The sequence below is a fragment of the Trachurus japonicus genome, chromosome 5 (genome assembly GCF_045865225.1).
Source record: "Trachurus japonicus isolate A0001 chromosome 5, Traja_1.0".
Lineage (NCBI taxonomy): Eukaryota > Metazoa > Chordata > Actinopteri > Carangiformes > Carangidae > Trachurus > Trachurus japonicus.
In genome coordinates this window covers 27,844,677-27,855,806 of record NC_140911.1, presented here as the reverse complement: position 1 = coordinate 27,855,806, position 11,130 = coordinate 27,844,677, and the positions used below count along the sequence as shown (strand labels likewise).

At 45.1% G+C, this 11,130-nt stretch overlaps 1 protein-coding gene across 1 annotated transcript; it reads left to right on the top strand.

Annotated features, from left to right (window-relative positions):
- Positions 1-1,064: 1,064 nt before the first annotated feature.
- On the top strand, positions 1,065-10,379 carry prkar2ab (protein kinase, cAMP-dependent, regulatory, type II, alpha, B). Its single transcript, XM_085777143.1, has 10 exons — positions 1,065-1,487; positions 1,675-1,710; positions 1,800-1,939; positions 2,774-2,880; positions 2,970-3,123; positions 3,960-4,061; positions 4,171-4,245; positions 4,338-4,403; positions 8,330-8,468; positions 9,931-10,379. Exons 1-10 carry the CDS (start codon positions 1,205-1,207, stop codon positions 10,053-10,055), a joined length of 1,227 nt encoding a protein of 408 aa, XP_085633269.1. The 5' UTR covers positions 1,065-1,204; the 3' UTR covers positions 10,056-10,379.
- Positions 10,380-11,130: the final 751 nt, after the last annotated feature.

Below are 11,130 nucleotides of genomic sequence, written 5' to 3'. Positions count from 1 at the left end.
AAACGTTCGGCCACAACTGTATTTGGCAGTGAGTAAAAAGAACGAGTTTTTCTTTCCAGCATGAAAATGTCACAAATTCCTGTGTGATGTTTAACTGAAGCATCTCATACCTGAAATGTAAAAAAAAAAATTATTTTGAATGTGTCTTCGCAAAACATTCTGAACCTCTGACCAGGTTGAAATAAATGATAATGCTTTGTTCAGGATGTCCCAAAGCAGGTGAATGAATAATGTAGGAAGTCTTAAAGGGATAGTTCACCCAAAATTCAAATTTCACTCATTATCTACTTACCCTCATGTCGACTAAGAGCTGTGAGAATTTTCAGAGTCCTCCATTCCTTCTCTGAGTTACGGGGGGGTCCGTGCAGCAGTATTTGTCCATATAATGGTTGTCAATGGATACTAACTTTCTTCGTCCAAAAAGACACACCAAAAAACATCCAAATACCTCCATACTGCTCGTCTGTAATGTCCCTCTTGTATTGAAGCCCCGACATGAGAAATTGTTCTGAAAAAGATTATAGTCTAAGTCTATATTTTAAGCTTGTTTGTAGCGGAAGCTCCCAGTGTCTCGGTTCACTGCTCTTCCTGTGTCAGTGCAAATCTCACGTGATTTGCACTGACCGGCGGAACAATTTCTCATGTCGGGGCTTCAATACAAGAGGGACATTACAGACGAGCAGTATGGAGGTATTTGGATGTTTTTTGGTGTGTCTTTTTGGACGAAGAAAGTTGGTGTAGTTCTAGTGTTTGAATTTAGAAACACTCCTTGCTCAAAATAAATCTACTGTCTATGTGTTGGGGGCTGTTTTTGCATATGTCAACAGCAGTCTGACTTCCAGTACAAACGATTAACAGTCCTCTCTGTCCTCACCGTGTCTTTGCCAAATCATCAAGTTCTGATGCCTAATCCACTGGACAGCCTTTAATTACTACTGAAGTGAAAACTCCAGCTCAATATTTTCCGACAGGCTGTGCTAAATAAAGAGATCGATACGCTGCTGAATGAGAGTGGGGGAGGAGTCAGTTTGGTCCACACAGAAGATTGTTCATCTAATCTGGAGGCCATTCAGAGCTGCTGATGCTGCCGTTTGATATTTCAGGTGTTACTAAGTGAGCTCAGTGGAGATGCAGGCCCTCTAGAGGTGACCCAACACCGTTAACAATCCAAATCTGACCTCTGACCTCTGACCTCTGAAGCTGAATGATGAGTACTGTGGAGATACCGGCCGGTTTAAAGGAGCTCCTGCAGGGATACACTGTGGAGGTGCTTCGCCGCCGGCCATCCAACTTGGTTGAATTTGCGGTGCAGCATTTCGCACAGATTCTGGAAAATCAAAGAAATGACCAACAACGAGCCAAGAGACGCAGCACAAAACCAGCGAGGAAAGGCGTCACCTTTGAAATAAACAAGTCCTCAAAGGATGACGAGGAGGAGGAAGAGGAAGAGGAAGAGGAGGAGGAGGAGGAGGAGGAAGACACTATTAGTGAGTACTGACATGTTATTTTGTCTGGTGTCAGCTCTAGATGAAAAAAATGGAACTTTGAGAAACATCAATCATCTTGTAAATGTCATCTGGAGACTGAGATTTGAGATTTGACTGAGCAAGTGCACAAAAATGTGTATTAATGCAAAGTTTCACAAATAAATTCACCATCATCTCTTCTCCACAGAGTCCACCACCGGTAAATACAACCGCAGAGTTTCAGGTCAGTAACTGGAACATAACCTACTCTGTCGTGAATATTAATCAGTGTTGACCACGGTTTAGTATTTTCATTTGTTGGTCCTGCTGTAGTTTGTGCCGAGGCGTACAATCCTGACGATGATGAGGATGATGATGCAGAGCCTCGGGTGGTGCATCCTAAAACAGATGAGCAGCGTCGCAGGCTTCAGGACGCATGCAGAGACATTTTACTGTTCAAAACTCTGGAGCAGGTACAACAACCTCCTATCATCCCACTGGGTTTCCTCTTTTTGAATGTGTGTCTCTTTATTCTTCACATAAAGATTAGATTAGATTGAACTTTATTGTCACTGCACCTGTCACAGGTTTTTGCATCTAACCAGAGTGCAGAATCAGTAGGTAACAGATATCAATATATGGATGCAGAAGTACAGGGTATGGAATGATATGTATATATACATTTATAGTATATACAGAAAGTGTAGAAAGTAGAAAACGGATGTACAAAAGTGCAAAAATGTGGTGCAAGCGGATTCAAAGAGAATACTTAAAGGTCCAGTGTGTAATAATTGGCTAGGTTTATTGGCAAAATCTGAACATACTACCATGAATATATTTGTGTATAAGTGTATAATCGCTATAAATAAAATGTGTTTGGTTTCTGTAACCTTATAATTATTCTTTTACATATACATATAGCAAGGGTCTTGCTTTAGAGAATGTCGCCATCTTGTGTCGCCATGTTTGTATGGCAGGAAAATCCAGCCAGTCAGAGAGCACGTTTCAAGAGTTTTGTAAAGTGGTTTAGATCTTCACCTCATCGCTCCATGCTCCTGAAATATTCCCAGTCGTCCCAGTCGTGGTGAACAAGTTTTTTTTGTCCTCGGAGGAACGCTAGATGTCACGGTTTCCCTCCATTTTACACACTGGACCTTTAAAAGTGCAGTGGTGTCAATACAGTACTGTGTAAACAAATAAATAGGTCAGACAGCATGTGGATAATTCAGTCCACATGCTGGGGGGTGGGGGTTTGGTGAGTGTGTGAGCACTTTGACTTGAACATAAAGCTGGCTCATGTCCTCCAGGAACAGTTCCATGAGGTTCTGGACGCCATGTTCGAGGTGCTGGTCAAACCTCAGGAGCACATCATAGACCAAGGAGACGACGGAGACAATTTCTACGTCATAGAGAAGTGAGTGAGACAGTTCACACTGTTGTCTTTATGGTTCTGATGTCTGACCTGGCTTGCACTGACTTCTCTGTACGTCCCACCGTTCCCAGGGGCGTGTATGACATTTTTGTGCAGAAGGACGGAGTCGGTATTTGTGTTGGAAAGTATGACAACAAGGGGAGTTTTGGTGAGCTGGCTCTCATGTACAACACACCACGAGCCGCCACCATCGTTGCGACGGAAGAAGGCGCTCTGTGGGGCCTGGTGAGTCCAACAGGGGGTCATGACTTTCACCGCCTCAAAGCCTCATGTAACATCTGGAGTGGACTGACTATGTTGCCAAGTAGATAATGTGTATCATCACTGTGAAATACTGAACAAATATAAAATGCTTAGCTTTGATAATCTAATGATGTATTCTGATGTTCGTTTAGTGTAGAAAATAATTCATAATGTTGCCCCTCCCCCACTGAAAACCTTTGTTAAACTCTGCTCTGAGCATTCCAGTGGAGATTGTAATATTCCTAAACGTAGCTCTGCCTTTGCTCAATCTGCCTTTTCTTTTAAATCTGTCAAATCATGGAACAATCTTCCAACTAATCTGAAACTTTGTACAGACTTCAATGTTTTCCCGGGAAGTCAAACAATGGATCCTAAGAAATCAGTCATGTCAGCATTAATCATGAGCCTAAATTATTTTTAACCTTGGCAAAGTGTGAAGTATTTTAATAACTGGATGTTTCTTTCTGATATGAAATATGTCTTGAGTGTTTATGATGTGTGAGAGGGTGTATTATGCACATGTGTATGGATGTTTAGAACGCTATGTAAATTGATAATTCTTACCTTTCTATTGTTCTTATTCACCTGCCCAGGGACTATGGATGGAAAGTAGCTAGTAAGCTAAATCCGGTACAAGGCATCTCTTCTCATTTCGAGACTAATGTTATTTTGTACATTGTCCCTGATACAAATAAACTTATTAAACTAAACTAAACTATAAACATAAAAATACAAATGAAGAGTTCTTACAGACTTCAGTTCTAAAACTGAAGGAAAGTCAAATGATTGGTTGTTATCTCGTATTTTTTATTTCTCAGGATCGAGCCACATTTCACAGACTGATCGTGAAGAACAACGCGAAGAAAAGGAGGATGTATGAAGCCTTTATTGAGTGTGTTCCTCTTCTGAACTCTCTTGAGGTTTGTATTAGGAACAGAACCGCTACACAAACATTAGAATTGTTGAATAGATGGACATTCAGTCGTCTTATGCTTATGGCGTCTCCATGCTTCGTTTTCTTGCCACAAGCTCTCTGAGAGAATGAAGATTGTTGACGTTTTGGGAGCACGAGGATTTAAAGATGGAGATCGTATAATCACACAGGTACAGTGTTTGTTGGGGCATTTGTTGCTGCTGGTGTTTTGAACTAGTTTGGTTTGATTGGATTAAATCTATGGTGTTGTCTGCACCTGCAGGGAGAGATGGCCGACTGTTTCTACATTGTGGAATCAGGAGAAGTGAAGATAATGATAAAGAGCAAAGTAAGTATGTCAGTGTCAGAATTTGCTGGTGTTTAGAGGGTGGATGTTATATATTTATTTACTGTACAGTAATTCAGTTTGTATCCGGTAACATCTGCTAACAGGGGACTACTTATAGTCCAGTCATTTTATGAAAAAAGGTTGAACAAATTGCAACAGAAGCAAACTCAACTGATTTTGTATCCTCAGCATGTCCTGAGTGAGGGAAAAAAAGCCCCGAAAAATCCCATTGGGGAAAGTTTCGAAAAAGACCCAAATATAGCCCATTCATACGCCTATTAATTATTTTTGTCACGTGAATAGGGTAAAATTTTTAACCTTTAAATATCCATCCATCCATCCATCCATCCATTTTCATCCGCTTATCCGAGTCCGGGTCGCGGGGGCAGCAGTCGGAGCAAGGATCCCCAGACTTCCCTCTCCCCGGACACTTCCTCCAGCTCTTCCGGGAGGAGGCCCCAAGGCGTTCCCAGGCCAGCCGAGTGACGTAGTCACTCCAGCGTGTCCTGGGTCTTCCTCGGGGCCTCCTCCCGGTGGGGCATGCCCGGAACACCTCACGAGGGAGGCGTCCAGGGGGCATCCTATACAGGTGCCCGAGCCACCTCAGCTGGCTCCTCTCGATGTGGAGGAGCAGCGGCTCTACTCCGAGCTCCTCCCGGGTGACAGAGCTCCTCACCCTATCTCTAAGGGAGCGCCCCGCCACCCTGCGGAGGAAACTCATTTCGGCCGCTTGTATCCGGGATCCCGTTCTTTCGGTCATGACCCAGAGTTCATGACCATAGGTGAGGGTGGGAACGTAGATCGACCGGTAAATCGAGAGCTTTGCCTTTCGGCTCAGCTCCTTCTTCACCACGACGGACCGATACAATGACTGCATTACTGCGGCCGCCGCACCGATCCGCCTGTCGATCTCGCGCTCCGTTCTCCCCTCACTCGTGAACAAGACCCCAAGATACTTAAACTCCTCCACCTGAGGCAGGAACTCTCCCCCGACCTGGAGGGTGCAAGCCACCTTTTTCCGGTCGAGAACCATGGCCTCGGACTTAGAGGTGCTGATTCTCATCCCAGCTGCTTCACACTCGGCTGCAAACCGCCCCAGTGCATGCTGAAGGTCCTGGCTCGAGGGAGCCAACAAGACCACATCATCTGCAAAAAGCAGAGATGAAATCAAGTGGCTCCCGAACCGTACCCCCTCCGGCCCTTGGCTGCGCCTAGAAATTCTGTCCATATAAATAATGAACAGAACCGGTGACAAAGGGCAGCCCTGCCGGAGTCCAACACGCACCGGGAACAGGTCTGACTTACTGCCGGCAATGCAAACCAAGCTCCTGCTCCGGTCATACAGGGACCGTACAGCCCTCAGCAGAGGGCCTCCGACCCCATACTCTCGGAGCACCTCCCACAGGATGCCACGTGGGACACGGTCGAAAGCCTTCTCCAAGTCCACAAAACACATGTGGACTGGTTGGGCAAACTCCCATGCACCCTCGAGCACCCTGCGGAGGGTGTAGAGCTGGTCCAGCGTTCCACGGCCAGGACGAAAACCGCATTGTTCCTCCTGAATCCGAGGTTCGACTATCGGCCGAATTCTCCTCTCCAGCACCCTGGAATAGACTTTCCCCGGGAGGCTGAGGAGTGTGATCCCCCGGTAGTTGGAACACACCCTCCGGTCCCCCTTTTTGAAGAGAGGGACCACCACCCCGGTCTGCCAGTCCAGAGGCACTGTCCCCGACTGCCACGCGATGCTGCAGAGGCGTGTCAGCCACGACAGCCCCGCAACATCCAGAGACTTGAGGTACTCAGGGCGGATCTCATCCACCCCCGGTGCCTTGCCACCGAGGAGCTTCCGGACTACCTCAGTGACTTCAGCTTGGGTGATGAATGAATCAACCTCTGAATCCTCAGCCTCTGCTTCCTCGACGGAAGGCGTGTCAGTGGGATTGAGGAGATCCTCAAAGTATTCCTTCCACCGTCCGACGATATCCCCAGTCGAGGTCAACAGCTCCCCTCCTCCACTGTAAACAGTGTTGGCGGAGCACTGCTTCCCCCTCCTGAGGCGTCGGATGGTTTGCCAGAATTTCCTCGAGGCCGACCGGTAGTCCTCCTCCATGGCCTCCCCGAACTTTTCCCAGACCCGAGTTTTTGCTTCCGCGACCGCCCGGGCTGCCGTCCGCTTGGCCTGCCGGTACCCGTCAGCTGCCTCGGGAGTCCCCCGAGCTAGCCAGGCTCGGTAGGACTCCTTCTTCAGCTTGACGGCATCCCTTACTTCTGGTGTCCACCACCGGGTTCGGGGATTACCGCCACGACAAGCACCGGAGACCTTACGGCCACAGCTCCGGACGGCCGCGTCAACAATGGAAGTGGAGAACATGGTCCATTCAGACTCAATGTCTCCGGCCTCCCTCGGAATCCGGTCAAAGTTCTCCCGGAGGTGGGAGTTGAAGACCTCCCTGACAGGGGATTCTGCCAGACGTTCCCAGCAGACCCTCACGATACGCTTGGGTCTGCCAAGTCTGACCAGCTTCCTCCCCTGCCAGCGGATCCAACTCACCACCAGGTGGTGATCAGTTGACAGCTCAGCCCCTCTCTTCACCCGAGTGTCCAAGACATACGGCCGGAGATCAGATGACACGACTACAAAGTCGATCATTGACCTCCGGCCTAGGGTGTCCTGGTGCCACGTGCACTGATGGACACCCTTATGCCTGAACATGGTGTTCGTTATGGACAAACCGTGGCTAGCACAGAAGTCCAATAACAAAACACCGCTCGGGTTCACCGGGCGGGTTCCAAAACCCCTTATGAGTGGAACAATATCAAGGACGTTCACGTCGCCCGGATCGGCGTCACCGGGGCCCCACCCTGGAGCCAGGCCTGGGGTTGGGGCTCGCAGGCGAGCGCCTGGTGGCCGGGTCTCCGCCCACGGGACCCGGCCGGGCCCAGCCCGAAGGAGCGACGTGGGCCCGCCTTCCAGTAGGCCCACCACCCGCAGGAAGGACCATGAGGGGCCGGTGCCGTGTGTTTTGGGTGGCAGCCGTGGGCGGGGGCCCCGGCGACCCAATCCCCGGACAACGACTCTGACCTTTAAATATCTCCATGAAAATTACTGAGTTGATTACTTACATAAAGACAAACAAAAAATGTATTACAAGTTTTTTGAAATTCTTTGTTAACATCAAATTGTTAACAGCAAATTTGCATAAATTCCACCGTTTTGACAGCACGTAAAGGTGCTGTGGTGGTACCAGCATGAAAATTGGAATGAGTTGACTCCAGAGGTTCATAAAGGGACCTGTGTATTGTCTTGAAATTTCAGACCAAGTCACGGAGTTTACTTTCACTTCTGTCAACTTACCAACTGTAGCTTTAATGAGCTAGGGCGCTTAGGCTACCATGTAAAACGAGTGCTTCCCGCAGCGACGGATTCTTGAAAAATTGCAGTCATCTTGAAATTTAAAGTGATTTCTTGTCAGTTGACCGATGGAGTCAACTCATTCCAATTTTCATGTTGGTACCACCACAGCACCTTTATATATATATACATGTGCTGTCAAAACGGTGTAATTTATGCAAATGTATGCAAATTTGCTCATGTTAACAAAGAATTTCAAAAAACTTGTAATACATTTTTTGTTTGTCTTAATGTAAGTAATCAACTCAGTAATTTTCATGGAAATATCTAAAGATTAGAAATTTTACCCTATTCAGGTGAGAAAAATAATGAATAGGCATATGAATGGGCTATATTTGGGTATTTTTCTAAACTTTCCCCTAATGGGATTCTTCTGGGCTTTTTTTCCCTCACTCAGGACATGTTGAGGATACACAATCAGTTGAGTTTGCTTCTGTTGCAATTTGTTCAACGTTGACCCCTTTTTTGGCTTAAAATTACTGGACTATTAGAGGATTTACTCTGTGTGTTCCAGACAAAGGTTGGCCAGCAGGACAACACTGAGGTGGAGGTGGCTCGTTGCTCCAGAGGGCAGTATTTTGGGGAACTGGCACTAGTGACCAACAAACCACGAGCAGCGTCTGTTTATGCTGTGGGAGAAACCAAATGCTTAGGTATGTCTGTGTGTTTCAGGAGGGACCGGGGATTGATCCTCTGCAGTTTGTTTTCAGTGTGTGTATGTCACTTACTAAACGGGTCAGAAGGGCACAGGGTCGGGGAACAGGATCCAGGTCCAGCTCACTCGAGTTTCTGTTTCCAGAGATGAGTAACATTTCCTGTTAAAAAGACAGTCAAAAGACCAGACAGAGATATGAAACAGCTACAGAGAGACAAACAAGCAGAATGATGAAGAAATGTAGTGACGTCAGTGATGGAAAAACAGCCACGAACAGATGCAATGACCACAACCGATTTTGGAACATATGGAGGCAGAACAACCACAGACTGGTTCAGAATGGCTAAAAAAAACTGAAACAGAATAAAAGCAGCTAGCAACACAGAACTGCCACAGAGATACACAACAGCCACAGATGTAACTCTAAGAGACACTGAGCATTACAAAGACACAAAATGTTTTGTGACTTTTTCAATCTAAACATTTTCCCTCTAGAAGCACTGAGGGACTTATATCTGTCTCCTATTCTGTCAGTGGACAGGGTCACTATAGTTCCACTGACCAAATATTTTGACAGGCAAGATGTGATCCTGTAGAAATAAAACTTACAAAACTGGGAAACATTATCTCCTTAATTGATGGCTCTGTCCTTCCTGGCATTAGAGTGAGTAGCAGTGTTATAAAACCTCAACTAAGTCTGAGGATCATTTCATTTTTTTATATATACATATAAGTGCCGATGCAACATTAGGGTTATATATTAGATATAAGTTATAGTGCAACAGTATTGTATTAATAGATGCTATCAACATGTTTTTCTGAAAAATTCATACAGCAAAAGAAGCAGATCAGCCAAATGTTAAATATCCAAACACAGACAGCCAAACAACAGTAATTGAAATCAAAGTCTAATAGAAGCTGAATGGTTTAAATCGCATGTTGGGTTGGAGAGTGAAAATGAATGCCAAGTTTTGGTGTTACAGCACATTAAACCAGGTGTATCCCCCTGTGGCTGTAGTTATAACCTCTTGGCAAATGCTTACTAAGATAGTTCCAGGAAGTGGAGGAGGACACAGGCCTCAGATCACAGTAGAGATGGGATGAAATATCTGCAGGCCACATGAAAGAGGTGACTCAATATCTGAACATTAACCAAAAAACTGCCATGACAGTCAAGTGCAGAAATAAAGACTCTTATCCATGATGCCGGAAAAGGCAGAAGAGTGTAACCTCACACACACACTTCATGGTGAAAGTGTAGCTCATACCCACATATTGTTTTCTCTGCAGCCTACCTCTATTGATTTCCCACGGGGGAGTTTTAGAAACATCATATCGGCTGCATTTATTGATCATCACATTGAACATGTCATGTCAGTACTCTGGTTGTACTCTGGTCTGTTTTTTGACTGTTGACACTTGAAACTACAGAATTCGAAATGTCTTTGTTTCTCTCTCAGTAATCGACATCCAGGCTTTTGAGCGTTTGCTGGGCCCTTGTATGGACATCATGAAGAGGAACATCTCCCAGTATGAAGACCAGCTGGTGGCACTGTTTGGCTCCAGCGTAGACTTGAAACACTAGTGCACAAAATTATAAATCAGTACTTCAGCAAAACCACAGTAGCAGTGCATGTCTTCTATGTCTTATATACAGTCAACTGTACTGTATCTATACCACTCTGCTGTCATGAGGTAAACATGTTGTGAGCAGAATATACCAGGTTTCTTATGTGACATTCCTGATCATCACCCAAAGGACATCTATGCAAGTCTATACTCAAATTCAAAGACTGTGGATTCATAGCAGTGCCTTAAAAAAATAATAATAATAAAAGAAAAATAAAATAAGCATGATAATATAAACAGAAATTCATAAACCAGTAAATATTTATTGTAAGTGTGGGTATTAAACAATAAAAAAATACTTCTACCTGTTGTTTTTCCTATAATGATAGCAAGAAGTAAAAGCATTTTTTCCCTCATTGATTTTCCACATGTTGTTTTATTGATTCCTGCTTATATTTTCTGAATATGCCACTCCTATGACTCCACAGCAGTCAGCCCAACAGGTGACAATCTGAAGGATGATCTAAGGATCCAGATCCAGATCCAGCACCTCACCTTCACCACTGGCTGAACCATGACAGCAAGAAAATGTCTCCACTTCCTGAACCCTTTCATCATCCCTCATATTAGTGCAGGAACACTGAACTGTCCAAATAGCCACAGACTTAAGTCATTCTACGTGTGATTCACAGTTCCACTTCACTTCAGTTTTTGCACTTCTTGTGCTCATACACACATCATGTTAATATTTTCACTACCTTCTTAATTCCACTATACAAGGTACTGAGCAAGTGAAGTAATCAGTAATTGCTGACAGCCCCCTTAATAACAGAAACAGCTAGTTAAAGATAACACAGTCCTGGAGTAAATCTGACTTTCAGTAAGATCATAATGTTCAGTTTGTGCTGAATGCCCCTTTAACACCTTTCAACCACAGCATGAATGGAACTACAGCTTCATAAATCATCATCCACTGGATTCAGCTCCTCTCAGCACAATTTTCAACACTTAATATTCCAACCTTCATGAAGGAGGGCTGTGGCATGTTTAACTGAATTATTTATAGCTTGTTGTAATACCTAATAAAAGAT